The sequence below is a fragment of the Acanthaster planci genome, linkage group LG14, assembly GCF_054643075.1.
Source record: "Acanthaster planci isolate LZ-2023a linkage group LG14, COTS_SCS, whole genome shotgun sequence".
Lineage (NCBI taxonomy): Eukaryota > Metazoa > Echinodermata > Asteroidea > Valvatida > Acanthasteridae > Acanthaster > Acanthaster planci.
The window spans coordinates 13412614-13431437 of NC_141790.1; the positions used below are offsets into that span (position 1 = coordinate 13412614).

Here is an 18824-nt window from a genome sequence, read left to right on the forward strand (position 1 = left end):
ATGTCGATTGGGACCTTGGACAAATGCCACTTGCCTCTTCTCCACCAGGAAGTATAAATGGCTACCTGTGAGGTACAGAGATGGGTTTGGGTTTGGTTTGGGTTTTTATCTTCGCCGGAAAAGGCAGCACTGAGCTGCATACTCCCCAGGGAGATGAAATGCTTTTTTAAGAATTAAGATTTTAAGAATTAAGTATGGGCCCTATATATGGGCAGGGATAAAAGATAAGAGACCTTGCTCCGAATCTCATATATGTGCGCATTATAAGTCGTTATTATTTATTTTTGAAGTCTTCAAACTGGCTGAGATGCATGCTGGGATGAATTAAACGCATTTCCTCATTCACTTGTACAGATTGTTTGCTTAAAGGAAGTTGTTTCAACTTGATTTTTTTTCACCTTCGTCCTGCGTGATGCTTTCAGCTCTCGCTTATTTATGGATTAAAATGCTTCTCTAAATAAAACTGATTTTTGAAAACTTGGCATAAATCGTTTCTATCGGTAACACAGATTAAAGCTATTACATAATCTTTTCCATTTTCTTTTATCGTAAAAACCGTTAACAAAATGTATAAAATTGTACATCGTAAGGTGTAATTTACATTTTTTTTCAGAACTGAATAAAAATTGAAGTACGTTCCATAGTTTAGTTGAATGGAACTTAACTTTAACTAATTTGCAGATACAGCACCCCATAATAAGTCTCTCCTTAGATGTTATTACAGCCAGCCCTGCGTACTTTTTCATGTTTAATTGCATTTTCCAGGACTGACTTCAATACGAAAAAAAAATTCATTGACAGCAGACCTACGTTTCGTAAGGTTTTGTTCCGATATGATAATGTGCTAATAAACTTTGTACAAACGTTATTTCATATTAATCCTCTAAGTGGAGTATCTACATTTACATCTTGCTTATACGGATCATTTCCTGTGTATCAGATATATTTTAAAGGTTAAAATCAAGAGGGTGAATTCTTTCCATAATCTTGTAGTAAGAGCGATATTTATATGCAAGCGTAGATTTGAACAATGTGCTGTGAAATAATATTCTATTCTTATGTCTTCCTGTTTTGAAGGCAGCTCACGAAAAACTTCAAAGGTTTACTTTAACCAAGCATTTGGTGCGGTTTTGACATAACGATTTCCCATGCGCGACTGATTAGGTTTGAAATAAAACAGTTATTACTTGGTATATTTAACTCGAAAAAGCATCCTTTTGTTGTGTTGGAACTGTTACCTCCCTAAAAGCAATTAATCCTACAATCAAAAAGTTTGAGGGGATTTTATGGGATAAAAGCTAGAAAACAAAATTTTATATGAGATGGTGTCATAAATGCTGTCCTATTTCAAACAAAAAATAATTTCATATCTGGTGTTCTCTTTTCCAGATATGAATTTTCCATATATTTACTCATTCATTTGTGGTTGAGCATGTTTTATTCGAGGGCAAAGCTTTTGCTTCTATTTCTTCCTTCTTGGCGATCTTTGATGCTTTCTGCTCTCGCTTTTGCTTGATACAAATATCCAGGAATGTATAGAGATATGGATTGATGGAGGAATTGATTGGAAGAATGAAGACAACGCTCCAGACAAAGATTTCTGGGTTATTCTTGGCAACACCGGCTTGGAAGAGAATGCCCATGATAATGACAGGGATCCAACATAAGAAATCAGTCAAGACAATCGCCGCCATCTTGACTGCCATACGAACCTCGCTCTCATCCCGTGCACTGCGGCTGCGCACTCGACTGGCTGCCACTTTTACTTTGACGAAGATGGAGATGTAACAGGCAAGGATGACGCAGAAACAGAAAAGGTTGACACCTAGAAATAAGACGATGGAAAACACCCAGGTAGCGGATGTGCTGGTAGGAACTGGTCTGCTGTATGTCACCTCACCAACTCCACCAACGTCAACACGTTGTTGTTTTATCTCAAAACCAGTCACTCTAGTCGTCAGTGGCAAACCGATGCAGACATCAGAGAGACCGTAGGCGCTAGACTCCTCATCCAAAGACAATACGGTGGATACCACGGCAATTATGACCGTTAATAGCCAAATGATGCAACCAGCAACCTTAACAACCTTAAGGCTGAGATGGCGATTACTGACAAACGGGAAAACGACAAACATGAATCGAGTGATGCTGATGAAGACAAGGAAGAACACCGATGTCTCATTGGCTACCATGGAAATGAAACCAGCCACTTTGCAAGCAGCACTGGCCCGCCACTCTCCCGACACCTCAAAATAACGAGAACCATAAAATGCATCAGCTCCCGCTATAATCAACATGTACAGCCCCATCAGTGCATCGGCAGATGCCAAATTGAACACTAGAAAAGAATTTATCATTAAACTAGCACGGCTTGCTACCTTTTCACGACACCTCCAAACCATGACAAGGATATTGCCAACTACTGCACTGATACCTAAGATCCACATGAAGACTTTCAAGACGTAGTTAGGTACGAGCTGGCTGCAGCTAAACAACTCGGGAATATCAAACCACTCACGGCAATTTTCTTGAATAGCTGCACCGAAGAAACAGCAAAACCGATAGTCATTCACGTACCTGAGGCAGAAAAGAACAAACCACTCGTGTTAGTACAGATCCAGCAACAAATTATTGGGGGCAGGTGCAAACTTTTTGCGGGGGCCGCCCTCATTTGACGTAATAAAAATAGATTCTGGTTGTGTTTAAAAGAGGAAGCACCTATGGGTTTGAGGGCCAAATACTAAATCAAAGTGTCTCATCAACAGCCACAAAGTGAGGGAATGGGTCGGGCAATAAGTAATGCCTCCTTGGAGCTAAACCTTTGTAATAAGAAGTATTGTACACAATATACCGCTTGATAAAAATGGTGAAATGATCACTTACAGAAATGTCAACTTGTCAGCGATGTCATCAAAAGCCCCGTCTTCAATTACAGGCAGTTTAGGACTGACACCATTTTCGAAAAATGCCCTGAGATAAGAAGAGATAATTAGAAGTTGTTGTCTAGTTAGGTTAATCTCTGGCAGGGAACTGGAACATGAAGGATGAATTGAATTTTAATTAAAAATTGCCTTGCAGTGGAAATTTAAAAAGTGGGGAATTGAGAAATGGACACTATACGGGTGCGGTTGTTCAATTAATGTCAAAGCTGTACAAAGAGAGAATAGCGCCAACTTCAGACTTTGGAACCAAAATGGCTGTTTATTATGTGTGCAGTACAACATGCAGCTACTGTGTGCTCCATGTGCGCCATTTTGGTTCCAACAATTGACGCGCTCATGTCGCAACTCTCTCTATAAACAGCTCTGTCTAATGTCAGAGTTGCGACATACTGTCACCGTTGCTGGACACAGACTGGCAGGTGTATGCGCTGGCCATCGCCAGTGCACACAGACAGTTGGTATACAACAATCACACGCTCAACTGTACACATAATGTTCATTCTGTTTCTCAAAATCTCAAGCTGTCGTTACTCTCTCTAATATTAAGCTTATTTCTGTGGTATGTACACACCCCTGATCCTTACATCAAACGCCGTATTAAAGGTCTTGTAATTTTTTTCCTCCGTTTTGCAAAATAAAGGAAATTCATGGCAGTTTACCGATACAAATTAACCAGCTCGCCAAATCATGTCACATCTCCAATAAAATGCACCTAATACAATCTACTTACATTGTGTCCAAATGATCGAGTCCGGCAAACGCTCCTGAGTCGATTTTCCTCAGATTAATATCAAATATTACCCTGGAGACCCAAAAATGAAAACAAGCTAGCCTTTACAAATAAGTCTGGTAAATGGCCATTTCTGGTCTACAAATATACTGATAAATGTGTGACACGCACAAGCTCTAGATTTCAAAATCTTTTAAAGGCTTGTAGCCAAGCACAGACCTACATGAACCAATATTGGAAGATTGACAGTTTTTACTTACAGGGAGGACAAATTAGCCAAGCCATCAAAAGTGTTTTTCTTTAAATCCGTTTCATCGCTTGTCGCCTGAATAACCCTGAAAATCAATTGAGGATAACTCGTTAACCTTCGGTTTCAAGATAATTTTGGCGTAGACTGAACGTTCAAAATGTAAATACTCACAAAATCTTCAGATCTCTAAGGTTTGGAAACATTTTGAATGAACCATCCTTGAGATTGTTGACATTTACCCCGGCAAGATACCTGCAGAAAAACGAGTTAGATGAATTAAAGATAAAATTTAAATCACTTCTTAAGTTGATTTAATTTCCTTTGGAATAACCCAAAGTGTATTTATATTCTTTTATCGAAGTTAAATATTTCTTTTCATTCGATTCAGAACTATCACTACTCCAAAGTTACGATCACCAATAGCCACATCTCAGTCTACTACATTGGGTATGAAATGTGTCGTGGGTATTGAATAACGTTGCTTCTCGTATTACAGTAAGGCTTGGCCTGAACTGGCGATTTTATTAGGAAACGTTAAGGTTGATCACACAGTCGAAGTAGTAAAATCCTTCAAGATGAAGTTATTCATAACAAAGAACATAAGTTGTTGGAATTGACGTACAGAGTGTGTGTTGTATCGGGTACAGTCAACAGCATGGCTGGGTACCATCCAACACAAAGTACTGAGAGATCTTGACCTCTGACTCCGCAACCACATAGTGGACTGGGATTCCTGCAACTTATCTGGTTGGGGAGGGTCGCTGGACAAGTCTCTTTTTCTGATGAAAATACAGAGACAAAGGATTAATCTGACCTTTTACTCACTCTGTATTCTGGGATGGACTGTGTGGACCTGAAAACTCATGAAAGACATTTTGAGTCAGATGTTCAGACTTGCCGACATCCTTAGGCTTATCTTTCTAGATGGACAGGCCTAAAAGGAAATATTTGTAATAGAGATAGCCTAGAGGCCCAAGTGTCAGAGATAGCCGAGAGAGGTCTTAGAGATAGCTTAGAGAGGTCTTATCGAGAAAGCATGGAGAGTACTTAGAGATAGTCTAGAGAGTCAATAGCTTTGTTTTCAATCTGCCTTACTATGGGTGTATTTCAACCTGTCGATCGCTGGATAAGAATGATAATTTGTAGACACTAAATTGGTTCATGGATTCCTAAATGATTAAATCTTTACCAGGATATTCTGCTAAACAGAACAGATAAAACCTCGATTAAACTGCAGCAGCTCCTACCATTGTCGTATTGCTGATTATCAGGACATTTCTTGCATGCAGAGATATCAAATTTGACTTGTTGTGAGGAACCTGCAAAGCAAAATCAGCATACACTTTGGTGAACACAAAGCGAAATTTTTTTCAAGAAAAAACTGCGAGGGATTTCATACAGTATCTGAAATAAAAAAAAACAGCCGGGAATAATGACAATGTGCAATACCAAAATTCATGTAACAGCATTATTTACCACAATTCGTCTCATCCGATTTGTCCTTACACTGCTCAAAACCATCACAAACTGACTCGCTGCCTAGGCAAGTTGTTCCCTCTTCCCGCCCTGCACACCGAAAATCATTTTGATTGCAAAGTCCTACAAATGAACAGGAAGTTTATAAACATTTAATCTTCAGTCAACAGAAAGGCGTTACTTTAGGAAATATTAGTGCCCAAATTTCAAATTTACTTCAAACACATTCAATTTGAGTCAGCCCCGGCCCTCGAGTCCTGATTTAGCTGACAACCAAGGGTGCTTCAACACTCGAGTCCTAATTTAGTTGACAACCAAGGCACAGTGGTTTAGGATGCAGACATTTGTAAAAAAAAATTCTTGAGTTTATGCTTTTTTTCTGTTCAGTGGTATCTAATAAAATTATTTTTGCTCTTGAAACGTTTTCATCCATGATATTTCTTGTATAATTCACTATTTTTCGTAATGATGACTTTCTTGTTCTGGGTTGGACATTTTACAGTGGGAACTTTCATGCAACATTAAAACCCCTGTTTTCTATTAGATAATCTAATATCTAGTAATAAACCTTTACGTTATTTTGCAGCCTATTTAACACTCTTTCAGATGATGTGACCTTTGATGTGAAATATCTAGTTGAAAGTGCAAAAATTCGCTGCAACTTGGAATGGTAAATTATGTCGCAGTTTTCAAATTAGCTTAATATACTCACCAATGTCTTTGATGATACATACTTAAAATCGGCCATTAACGGCCATGGCAAAAATGTTTACTTTATTCATAAATTGGTAAATTGATGTTTTAGCTACAAAGATAATCAAGCGGAAAATTGCCGCAATTCATCGTTGTGCCGAAAAAAATAATTTTGTGAGCAGTCCTCGGCCGGAATTAACGCGCGTTGACGAAGAAATAAACAGCGCCCTCTGGTGCCGACATTCGTACAACACATTGCACGGGATCGCTATCGCGCGTTCAACGTCGTCGCTACAGCTAGACAGGAACCAGCTTCGTTTTAAGAGAGCAATTGTCTCGGAAAACGACCCAAGAAGATAATTTGACTGACGTCTTTCATCGTTTATGGCTGAAATCCGACCCAGTAGTGCGCTCCTGTCGTTACACCAACAACTGTACATACTGCGACGGGGATTATCATGTTCGCTCCTGCCCCAAGAAAATGACAGATTTCGGAGTCCACATCTAAGACAAACTTTTTAATTCATTCGTCATCTAGATAACCTACTCTGACAGGTAGCATTTTATATTTTGTTTCCTGGAGAAAAGATCAGCTGGAGGAAATATCACAGCGATATTTATTTACGTGGGCCTGCTCGGTTTGAAAGAAATTAAAATAATCAACATACCTTGTTACTTTTGCTATTGGGTCATTCCACAAAGTTGAGACACACTTTGTTACGGTGTTCCTTGTTACATCCGCAACCTTAAACATATTTTTCCAGCATGAGGATTCGAAATTGACATTGATATAAATTTTGCAAGGTTCTTGCAGGTTGTGCTTTATCCTTGCAGAGTAATATGAGTTAACTCTGTGGTAATGTAAAAATAACAGGCTGTAAGGGTTGTTTATGTAACAAGGGACACTGTCACAAAGCGTGTCTCAACTTCGTGGAATGACCCTATTATTTCATTTAGAGACCACTCAGCGAAACAGAGAACAAGATACAGCAATAAACTTACACTTCTGTAAGAACAGCTCAGAGAACACAAAAGTATGTTTTGTTCTTGTTTTGCCACGATTTTTCCTTATTTTGTGATGAAACACATTTTGCCACTTTTTTGATATCAAATAACGTGACTATCCGTTTGTAATGCGTGTTACATCCACGAAGCAAATTGTGGCGCGCGTGAGACATTTCTTCAGAAAACCTTGTCAACAGAGGGCGCTATCGTTTACTCACGACGGACGATTTTGGCGAGCTTTTTCCATATCGCGTCTCGGAAACACCTTCCTTCGTCTAACTTGAGTACCTGGCAGACTCTAAATAACTTCCAAATACCTTTGTAATTGTTATTATAAATGTATGTCGAAGTATTTCAACTGTATTCTCTGATGTCCGGGTCAGGTACGATTTTAAACCACTGTGCAAGGGTGCTTCAATATTCACCTTCTTCTCCCATCCTTCCTGATGGTGTTTCTTGTCTCACCGTCACTGAAAACCCGCGACAGGTTGTATGTTTGTAGCTCCGAAACTTCAACCAGGCCTCGTTACCCTTGGCTATCAAGCGTGCACCTCCGGCGGTTAAGTTGCCAGCCAAGCGAGTGATGATGTTGGTGCCTAATAATGAGGCCAAGTCAGAAGCATCCTTGCCATTGCCGATTTCCAGTAAGTCACCTTTTTCAATCTCCAATGCGTCAAAGTCAAAAATCACCTTGGATCCTTCATCTACACTGATGAGCCAGGCGGCAACGAAGTTGTTGGGATACAAACCGAGGTCGAAATCAGGCGACTTGAAAGACCACTTTGGGGCTTTCTCAGTCAGTGTTATAATGTGAACACCATCTGGTATTTTAGCTGCAGGTTAGGACAGCGAAAAGTAAAAAGCAATTGTCGTTTATGTTGAGAGGAGCCGCACATGAAGAGGCTTTACATGTACACTTACAAAAATGAATGGTGGATCTCAACTAACAGTAATTGGAACACTCAACGAGTGCAGTTATGTTAACCACATTTATAATCGATCTAAACGCCTAATACTTCGAAGTTTCTGCATACATGCCTTTTCCCCCATATAAATCAATATTGTTTTGATAGGTCGTGTTGGCAAATGACTTCAGCCTACGGCATTTTTCTTTGGCAAAATGTTGCGAGGGATATTGAAGCATCATATTTGGTTCACTCATTCTCCGTCTCACGTTTCCTCCGATCGACACTCCTGATGTCCAAAAAATATAAGCCCGTCAGGAATTAACTAATTCTTGGTAAACAAATGTGCAATGAGTTTTTACACATACACGAATGATTAATTTCTTACATCCCTTTAAATTGGGCATGCCTGCTAAGTTACAAACTGCCAATGGTGGCCATTGAGGTTCTCCAAGAATTACAAGTTATTTAGTCGGAGTACAATTAAAATGAACGATGTAAGAAAAATTGCACAATAAAATTTGCACAACACCTAAAACAGACTTCAATTAACAAACTCTAAGTGGACAGAATGGTTTAGTCTATTAAATTACTATGTCCAATGCGAAATTAAACTTCAAGACGTTTTAAAGATTCAGACGGAGAATTCCTTCTGGCTTCAAATAAAACAGGCTTGTAACAACCCTCCGTTTCTGCTTATTCCCGATGAGCAAACGTTTACTCAACTCAGAAGAAATAGTAATTTAATCGAGGAAAGATTAGCTGGAAGGGTAAGTCTGTTGATAGTGACAACGATGGGGACAGTTGTACACATTCTCCCTCCATGTTCAAGCAAGCAAATACTTTGAAAGCAATAGATCTACATATGTTACTGCTCGTCTGATAACGTTGGTAATATAAGTCATGCGATTTCCAAAGCTGGCTCAGAAACGCTTCCACATAAAAGCAAAAAAAAGAATATCCTTGAAGAAAAGCAAAGAACAACATTCCTTTTTGAGCAGTCTAACACTTGGTTCATTTCAGTCCGAGACATTGTGTACCTAAAGTTGTCATCTATTTCAACCTCTGACATTCTGTGGGTGTTTTCAATACTCTTCCAATACTTAAACCAGGAAATATGCCTGCTGTGATTACAAACTCGTACTCGTTTATTTACGGAAACATTTTGACATTTCCGCGACATGGATACGTGTACAAGATTCTAAAAGGCATACAGGCCTTGACATTCAATTCAAGAATTGCTCGCTGAAGATTTTATTCCAGTGAAAGGTTCAAGTTTCTAAACTCATCATGGCGATCCATTGCATTCCATACTCAGCAGAATTGTTCATTTACCATTGAAGATTCACCCCAATGAAACTCTACAGTTGTAGCTTGCTTAACGCCAAGTAAACCCAAGCTGAATTCTGACGTCGTTTAATATAATATTTCCATGAACCCAACAACTTACCAAGACATGGATTTGCCAATACGAAGAACAGAAAGAATTTTAAGGAAAGGTGTCTTCTCGTCAACATGACTGCGGTGCGTCAACTTAACAGGGAAAACAAAGGAAAAATGAAACTTGACTTTTGAATCATTTTATTTGGTAATAAGACTTAATAAATACCACCATGGTCGTTCGACTGACATATCTTCAGCATTCAAAAGGTTTAGCATTGGCACCGTGAAAGTTAGGCTACTGCAACACCAACTTCAAACGGGATCGGAGTAATTACCGATCATTTGCGGGTAGATTGAATCAAGACATCATGTCGAATACCATGTTGCACAAGCCGAGACACAGCCAATGCCGCTTATGTTCAGCCTTACAGGAATTGTCCTCTTTTTTTCTTTCATTTCAGAAGGTCAGTTCAGCTCCGAACCATTGCATTCAGATTACAAATAATGATCATATTTTCTCTTGAACCAGTTACAATTAGAAATGATTTAAATCATTTTCCTTTTAAACTGTTGAAAAGCATCAACTGAAAGGTTCCCAAAATATGTCTGAGGAATTATAATGACCTAATCTCAGTACAAGAGAGATAGAGAGTTGACTTACGAGTATTGTTGAAACCATTCACGTTGAGTTCCGTGTATGCACTAAGATAGTGACTGCCTGGTGTAGAGGACGAATGACTTGCTGATCTACTGCTTTCTTATTCTACGTAGGCTCACACTGGGCCAACAAGGTATGAAGTGAACACGTTTGAGTGACAAATATCGTCCCTTCTAATTTGTCATCACGTGACTTATCACCGTTCTCACTTGACAGACTGGAAAAGCTAAGGGAAAGCTGCAGTTATAACACCTCAAGTTTATTATTAACTTCTTCGCTGAGATATTTCCATGCTATTTCCGCCTCACACTAAGCAAGATGATAATGATGATTATTATTTGCTACAGTGCAAGATTCAATTGATAATGAGTCTGCTTCTCAGTCACATTACAGGGCGCCATCAGAATGTTAATTACAGTGCTTAACAGATGTATAATGTAATGTTTTGACTTTAATCCAATTTCGCCTACAACGCCTCTAGGCCAAAAGGATCTCAAGGAAATTCCACGTAAAAGGAGATGAATTTCTTGATGTCGTAGCTATGCCATGCAATGTTTGAACACTAATTACACGCACATGCAGATATTTACAATGCTATTATTTGTGTAAATGACAGGTGTCTTAGAGCAAACTGTCTGACAAGATTTTAATAATTTTAACGATAACAAGGACTGACGCATCAGATCTCAACTATACATAAATACGTATATCGTTTTGCGTAGATGCAAGTTTGATTTTTAGATTTTCATTTATTATCTTTATTTCAGCACTGAGTAAAAACGTTGAAACATGTCGCCTGTAATACTTTAAACATGTGATAGTAAACTTGGATACAATTTTATTGGGGACAGCCTTAATGGCAAGTTCGAGGGACGACTATAGTTAATTACAGTTTCTACTAACACCGCTCTAACGATGAATGATTGGGACTATTATAGGCGACTATTTGGGACCAGGTTCCAGGGCCCAGGCCCCACGGAATGGTCGCAGCGCTGGTCGTCAACAGCTGATTCCATTTCTTATTACGAGGGGAATCATTAACATGAAAATAATTGTACAAAATTTCAATCATCACTGAAATGTGAGTAACGATGAGATTTTTAAAAATAAACCGATTAGGGTCGTTCGAGTGTAACTGAACTGCGCTCGCGCATTGTTAGAAAGCAACTGGCTGCTGAGCGAACTATAGTTCGCGCCTGAGTGAACTTGCACCAAAGGTTTCATTAAATGTTGCCTCCCACCAGCAATTTTTTTCTTACACGACAGTGTTTATCTGATATGACTACCAATCCAACACATGTACACCTATTCATTGCGATGTATGCACTGAACTATATGGTGCTTGCATGGCTGCCATCTTGTAGACTGGTGCTTTTGTTCCACAGCGTATGCACAAAGGAGGTCTCCCTATGGAACAAAGGAACTGCCCTGCAAGATGGCTACCACGCAGACCCCCAGGAACTCTTGCCCCTATAGAGATAGGGGCAAGAGTTCCTGGGGGTCGGATACGTTCGGACAAAGTCTAAGAAGGGAATTCAAACTACTTTTCATAATAAGGCAATGAATGCTAGGTTCTTAAGAAGCAAAATGATACAGCAATTTGAACCAAAATTCTACATTCTACAGCATTTAAAAATGTTTCCATCAAGTAGCCTCCGAATATACAAAGGTGACTGTTCAGCCATTGATTACTCCAGTGGGAATGTATTTCTGTAATCCCTCCCTAACAAACGAGATTAAGCTTCTAATTACATTCTACAAAGCATTTTCATTTTAACTGTTCATGATATTCACATTATTTAAGATAACACTTTTGGACACTTCCTTGAGTTTTAATTTTTCAAACCAAACCATACCCTCTCTGGCTTCGGTCCTATATAAAAGCTTTTCACCTTCTGATACAATCACTGTACATAATCATGAAACGATGTGTGGCCTAGTGGTTAGGGTATATGACTCTCGAACACAGGGTCGGGGGTTCAAATCCATCAGTTTGTTACATGTTGGGCCCTTAATTGGACAAGTCCCACTTGCCTCGTCTCCACCAGGGAGTATGAATATTTACGTGTGAGGACAGAAATGTATTTATTTAATGGGGGGATGTTGAATAGCCATTTCTTTTCCCTGAAAAGGCAGCACCGAGCTGTATACTCCCCAATGAGCTGAAATGGTTTTGAGGAATTGATTATGGGTCCTATATGAACGGGGATTAAATTAAGACGTGTACTACACGTCGTTAGTATTTATGATTATACTCAAACTGGCAGGGATGCGCTCTGGGATGGATTCCACGCATTTCTTCATTCACTTGTAGAGGTTGTTTTCTTAGAGGGGGTAGCTTCAACTTCATTTCTTTCCACCTTCGTTCTGCGTGATGCTTTCTGCTCTCGTTTCTTCGTGCAAATATCCAGGAAAGTATAGAGATATGGATTGATGGAGGAATTGATTGGAAGAATGAAAACAACGCTCCAGACAAAGATTTCTGGGTTATTCTTGGCAACACCGGCTTGGAAGAGAATGCCCATGATAATGACAGGGATCCAACATAAGAAATCAGTCAATACAATCGCCGCCATCTTGACTGCCATACGAACCTCGCTCTCATCCCGTTTATTGTGGCTTCGCACTCGACTGGCTGCCACTTTTACTTTGACGAAGATGGAGATGTAACAGGCAAGGATGACGCAGAAACAGAAAAGGTTGACACCCAGAAATAAGACGATGGAAAACACCCAGGTAGCGGATGTGCTGGTAGGAACTGGTCTGCTGTATGTCACCTCATCGATGCCACCAACGTCAATACGTTGTTGTTTTATCTCAAAACCAGTCACTCTAGTCGTCAGTGGCAAACCGATGCAGACATCAGAGAGACCGTAGGCGCTAGACTCCTCATCCAAAGACAATACGGTGGATACCACGGCAATTATGACCGTTAATAGCCAAATGATGCAACCAGCAACCTTAACAATCTTAAGGCTGAGATGGCGATTACTGACAAACGGGAAAACGACAAACATGAATCGAGTGATGCTGATGAAGACAAGGAAGAACACTGATGTCTCATTGGCTACCATGGAAATGAAACCAGCCACTTTGCAAGCAGCACTGGCCCGCCACTCTCCCGACACCTCAAAATAACGAGAACCATAAAATGCATCAGCTCCCGCTATAATCAACATGTACAGCCCCATCAGTGCATCGGCAGATGCCAAATTGAACACTAGAAAAGAATTTATCTTTGAACTAGCACGGCTTGCTACCTTTTCACGACACCTCCAAACCATGACAAGGATATTGCCAACTACTGCACTGATACCTAAGATCCACATGAAGACTTTCAAGACGTAGTTAGGTACGAGCTGGCTGCAGCTAAACAACTCGGGAACATCAAACCACTCACGGCAATTTTCTTGAATAGTTGCACCGAAGAAACAGCAAAACCGGTAATCATCCACGAACCTGAAACAAGCAGGAAAATTAAACCACTTAGGAAGTACACAGTCATGTCTTGTTTCGAGTGACAAGACAGTATTCCAGTTGATTTTGAAAGGTTTGGGCACTATAATTGTAGCAGTCCAAGTATAGTACCTGACAGTGGGTCAAGTGCCACAGTATGAGGGGGTGGGTGGGGAGTTTAGGAAAGCCCGCTTGGAGCGAGGCTTTCTACAGTTTCTTCTTTTCGTATATGGCAAAAAGTATAACGCTCCATAGCCGTGGGGAGATGAATACTCACAAATATGATAGCTTGTCAGCAATATCCTCAAAAGCCCCGTTTTCAATTACAGGCAGATCAGAAGTTGCTTCCTTTCCAAAAAATGCCCTGAGATAAGAAAAAAATAACGAGTAAGCGCAGTCCAGCCCTGGTATACCTCTTAAAATTATTCATTAAGGAAAATGTTACATTATACCAAATCCTGCTGGACCTAAGAAAGATGGAAAAATAATACCAAAAATTCTACTTACAGAGTGTCCAATTGATCAAGTCCGGCAAATGCCTTTGATTCGATTTTTCTCAAATGAATATCAAATATTACCCTGGAGACAAAAAAACAAACAACCTTCATAAATAAAACTGATGATGGTCATATGCAGTTCGTTCTACACTAACTATTAAACGCTGATAAAAAGGGGCCTATATATGACAAAGACAAGTGCTGAATTTGAAAAAAAATCCTCGTTTAATTCAAAGCTTTAAACCTAAATACAAACTGACAACACAGAAAGCTGTACGTTACACATTAAACTCACAGACTGGTCAAACCTTCGAAGCCATCAAACGCATTTCTCTTTAAATCCGATGCACCACTGGTCGCCTGAATAACCCTGGAAATCAAATAAGAATAATTTGATTACATTCAATCTAAAGACAGTTAATTTTAACTTTTTAAATTAGTTAAATTAGTTAAAGTTAATTTAAATTAACTTTAACAAAGTTAGGTTAAATTTACTTCAACTAGGTTACGACAGTTAAATTTTTTAAGTTAATCATAATCTAAGTTAGTTTAAAAGATCATTGCAGATACTCACAAAACTTTCAAATTTCTAAGGTTTGGAAACATCTTGAATGGACTGTTCTTGAGTTTGTTCACATTTATCCCAGAAAGAAATCTACAGTGGATAAGGAAAAGCTTAGACGTGAATCATTTTTCAAATCTGATTCTATGACCCTAAATTTATCAACACTCATATATCAAGGTTTAACATTGATTTCGGTTTGCTTTAGAACCATAGTGACACAAAATAGCCATGAAAATGTGTCGGGCACTATAATATGTTAATTATTTCTCATGTTAAATATTCAATGCGCAAAAGCATTTAATAATTGTGTTGGGAAACAAACAGGTTACTTGCATAGTTATCGTTCAAACTGAATAATTTACATTACAGCAAACTGTGTTATAGTCGCTAGACCTTAGAATTGACGTACAGAGAGTGTGTTTCATCAGGCACTGTTCTTAGCATGGCAGGGTACCATCCAATACACAGTATTCCCAGCTCTTTGCCTCTACCGCCACAGCCACATAATGGGCTAGGACGGGTGCAGGTTTGTTGGTCAGGAAGGGATGTAGGACAAGCGTGATTTTCTGAGGGAAATATAGAGACAATTGTTTACTTTGACATTTTAGTTTCTTCACTTCATAAAAAAGTTAACCACATAGCACTTCAGGAGGGACTTCACAAAGCTGAGAGCTCCTACTGGAGGATAAAATCCAAAGCCAATTTTGTAAGACTGCTTAGGCCTAGGGGAACATTTCTTGTTCAACACCAGATAGAGAAAATGTAATTTTCTATCTTTTCCACAAATGCCTATAAATTGAATTTCAAAGGTAGAATTTTGACAAGGGTTTTCCGGGCATGTTAAAGCATCCAACCTACATTATAAGTTACTGTGAAAGTTCCTACCATGGTCGTATTGTTGATTAGCAGCACAAATCTTGCATGAAGAGATGTCAGATCTGTCATATCGTGACGAATCTGCGATATTGTTCACAAAACAAAATCAGCACCTATTTTGTCGAACATGGCCGGATTCTTTTTCAAGAGAAATCTGTAAGGAGATATCACGCACCAAGAGTCGGGCAATTTAACGTGGCATTACTAAATATTATGTGATAGCATTATTTACCACAATTCGCCTCATCCGACCTGTCTTTACACTGCTCAAAACCGTCGCAAACTGATTCGTTGCCCAGGCAAGTTATACCCTCTACTCGCCTAGCACACTGAAAATCTTGTTTGCAAAATCCTAGAAATGAACAAAGGGTAGTTTGAAAAATTGTTACAATCACTTTCAGTGATAGCAAAGTGTTACTTGAGGGAATTTTTCGTGCCCATTTTTTTTCACTTTTTCTCCACACATGAAACCTTTAGTTCGAAATCAGCTAGGTGAATCCTCATTTAGTTGACAACCGAGGCTGTTTCGATACCCACCTTCTTCTTGCATCCTTCTTGCATCTTGCATCCTCACTGTCACTGAAAACCCTCGGCAGGTTGTATCTTGATTGCTCCGAAACTTCAACCAGGCCTCGTTACCCTTAGCTATCAAGCGCACACCTTCAGCGCTTAAGTTACCAGTCAAGCGAGTGATGACGCTGATGTCCAACTCGGAGGCCAAGTCAGAAGCATCCTGCCCATTGCCGATTTCCAGTAAGTCACCTTTGTCAATCTCCAACACGTCGAAGTCAAAAATCACTTTGGACCCGCTATCCACTTTGATGAGCCAGACACCGAGGAAATCATTGGGGTACAAGCCGAGGTTGAAATTAGGTGATTGAAAAGACCACTCAGGGGCCTTCGCGGTCAATGTTATCAGATGAATACCATTGGGTATTTTAGCTGTACCGTAACAGAGAAAAAGAGAACAGATTTTTTTTTCAGTCTTTGGCAGAATGGGAGCCACAACAGGGAACACCAGCACTTAATCTGCAAGGGGAAGGGTGTACCCAGGGGTCAACTGTAAAGGAAGCCCGATGTCAATACGCGCGTTTCACAATAGCGCGTCTCCAGTTTGCTACGCGTTGGCCAATCACGATGCGCGAAATCTGTCGACTCAACGCACGTTTGGAAACATTGTGATTGGCCAACGTTTTGCAGACTCTAGGAGGCGTGCTACTGTGAACCGCCCGTATTACTGGAGGGACGTAATGTTTAGTCATAGCTCGAAATACAGTGTTCCAACGGCACATGGGCAAAATAAAGCGCGTGAATAGCAAAACGCACGCGCTATTCTTCAATCCTATATCCATTGATCTCAATTACATAGAAGATAAATGGTCCTATCAGCGCAGCCATGCGCCCACTTAAGTGTGCGTTGTTTCTAAATGCTTTTTGGAAATAGGCCTACCAAACTGGCCCACTAGTAACATTTTTGGTGGATCAGCTACAAACCACGAAAGTCTACGTGGTATATCTTACAATATATTTGAATATCAGTAATTAATTGAGAAGGAAACGTGGGAAATACGTTTTCACTCCGTCCTTGTTTTGAAGATACAAGAAGGATGACTAGTTGGGGATATTTTTGGATGAAAATCCTCGACAGACATGTTTTCCTCGAAAGTACAAAGTGGCTTTCAGTTTTATCTCACTTACTTAAAGCTCTTAATGTCAGTGTGTTTTTCTGTAAACCATTCCGCGGCTCTAATTCATGCTTTTCGTTGTTTTACTTCCTTTTTGTTCTTGGCCCTAGACTGGATTTCCTGTACGCACTGTACATGTGTATCGTATTTCGGAGCCAAGTGAAGAATAACGAAAATTGATTCCAAATTCTAGCACGGAGTCACTTGTCTAACTTACTCTTGGTATTTCCGTGTTCATTGAGTGCTGGTGATGTATGTTTGCTTCTTTCTGTACAGAATATATTTCTGACTACTTCCGCAATACACAAACAAGGAAATAAGACCAATTTTAAACGACAATCTACCATAAAATAATTATCTTAATAAGTAAATTGGCATAAGATGCCAGCTATTATAAAGGGCAAAACATGTTGTCCTCATGGCGACGTTTCTTCTATAATCTCCTTGCATACATTTCTTGGTACCAAAAAGCAAAGAAAATCCATTAATTGAGTAAAATACCTCCAATCTCGAGTCACAAACACCTTATGCAGATAGCTTAACGGTGAAAGTTTCCATAACCACTTACCATGACACAAGCTTGCTAATATACAAAACAGGAGGACATCAAGGGAAAGATGTCTTTTCACCATGGTTACTGGGATCATGTTGAGAGCAGAGATGAGGAAAAAATGGGAGAAAGGGGAGGGCTGTCTTCAGACGTAAGACTTTGGATACTCGTTGTTTCAGACACTGTGGCATAAACAGCAGTTCATACTTTACATTAATTCTCAATTATGTGAAACAAACTATATAGGGAAACTGACCTGGTGCTTATTTATAATTAATAAACAATGTAACTTAAAAATATCTCCCATATAGTGTCACTATTTATAACGTCGGAAAACGATTTTTTTTTACATTTTACTTTGGGATATGAAATCTCTGCGAGGAAGGACCATGCGAATGTTAAAAGAATAGAAAGAACCAATGATATACAGCCAATATGACATTGGGATACAGAGACCATGATAAAGGATATTTAAACCAAGATAGCTAACTATTGTGAGATGAGCAACAGTTATTGAAAATTCGCTTTCACGCTTTCGCGGTGTTGTTGGAAACGTAGGAAGTAACCAAGCAATATTATGACGCATTAATGAAAGGTAGAAAATCGACTTACTTGAAAGTTCCACCTGGAATCATTCGAGCTCCGAGTGTTACCTGTGTTTTCCTCATAGGGTCAGCCTGCAAAATGAGAAATTGTCCCTTGTGAAAAGCCCAGGAAGGGTAGCCTCCAAGCGCCTCATTGGCCAACAAACTGTGTCATCACGTGGTGATAAAGAAACGAAGTAACATTCCTATTGGGTGCAGCAATGGTCAAAGTGTTCAGCTCCAAAGGCTTTAAGAGCGGTGCGCATGCGTACATAAGGGACGAGATAGGAAGGGGAAATAGCTCATTGCTATTTGTAATCGAACTGTTGAAGGGCCATTAGCCTTGAAACCAGCAGCAGTATTAGTGCCACTGTCAAAAAAAAAACAGAAAGGTTTGGAAAGTTGCCATCTGAGGGAAACAGTCATTACATGTACGTGACTACATGGTCGATTTAAAATAGCCGGTAATATTGAAATAAAAAAAATATTGTCGAGGGAGGAATACTTTTTAATGACTAGACTTCAAAATTCGGCTGTATCGTTAGGAGGAAAAGAAAAACCAAAGGAAA

The 18824-nt window shown here is 39.5% G+C and overlaps 2 protein-coding genes across 3 annotated transcripts; both read right to left on the reverse strand.

Annotated features, from left to right (window-relative positions):
- Positions 1-251: 251 nt before the first annotated feature.
- On the reverse strand, positions 252-10617 carry LOC147796879 (uncharacterized). Its single transcript, XM_087145983.1, has 11 exons — positions 10046-10617; positions 9452-9534; positions 7522-7929; positions 5399-5521; positions 5170-5241; positions 4545-4701; positions 4094-4174; positions 3933-4007; positions 3673-3744; positions 2884-2970; positions 252-2577 (listed from the first exon to the last, which is right to left on the reverse strand). Exons 2-11 carry the CDS (start codon positions 9516-9518, stop codon positions 1413-1415), a joined length of 2307 nt encoding a protein of 768 aa, XP_087002109.1. The 5' UTR covers positions 9519-9534; positions 10046-10617; the 3' UTR covers positions 252-1412.
- A 154-nt stretch (positions 10618-10771) lies between these two features.
- On the reverse strand, positions 10772-18759 carry LOC147796880 (lutropin-choriogonadotropic hormone receptor-like). 2 transcript variants are annotated; one of them, XM_087145980.1, is made up of 11 exons: positions 18284-18759; positions 17690-17853; positions 15974-16378; positions 15669-15788; positions 15446-15517; positions 14970-15126; positions 14570-14650; positions 14291-14365; positions 14006-14077; positions 13776-13862; positions 10772-13501 (listed from the first exon to the last, which is right to left on the reverse strand). In XM_087145980.1, the coding sequence occupies exons 2-11, from the start codon at positions 17766-17768 to the stop codon at positions 12343-12345; spliced, it is 2307 nt and encodes a 768-aa protein (XP_087002106.1). In that variant the 5' UTR covers positions 17769-17853; positions 18284-18759; the 3' UTR covers positions 10772-12342. The 2 variants fall into 2 exon arrangements, with proteins under 2 accessions (XP_087002106.1, XP_087002108.1); XM_087145982.1 differs by lacking the exon at positions 14006-14077.
- Between the last annotated feature and the right edge of the window lie 65 nt (positions 18760-18824).

Coding starts and splice junctions, on each gene's coding strand:
- LOC147796879 (XM_087145983.1), bottom strand. CDS start 9,518: ATGTTGACGAGAAGACACCTTTCCTTAAAATTCTTTCTGTTCTTCGTA. Junction 5,242..5,398: donor ATCGGATGAGACGAATTGTG/GTAAATAATGCT, acceptor TTTGCTTTGCAG/GTTCCTCACAACAAGTCAAA. Junction 2,578..2,883: donor GCTGACAAGTTGACATTTCT/GTAAGTGATCAT, acceptor TTTCTGCCTCAG/GTACGTGAATGACTATCGGT.
- LOC147796880 (XM_087145980.1), bottom strand. CDS start 17,768: ATGATCCCAGTAACCATGGTGAAAAGACATCTTTCCCTTGATGTCCTC. Junction 15,127..15,445: donor TAATCAACAATACGACCATG/GTAGGAACTTTC, acceptor TATTTCCCTCAG/AAAATCACGCTTGTCCTACA. Junction 14,078..14,290: donor TTCGAAGGTTTGACCAGTCT/GTGAGTTTAATG, acceptor TTTTGTCTCCAG/GGTAATATTTGATATTCATT.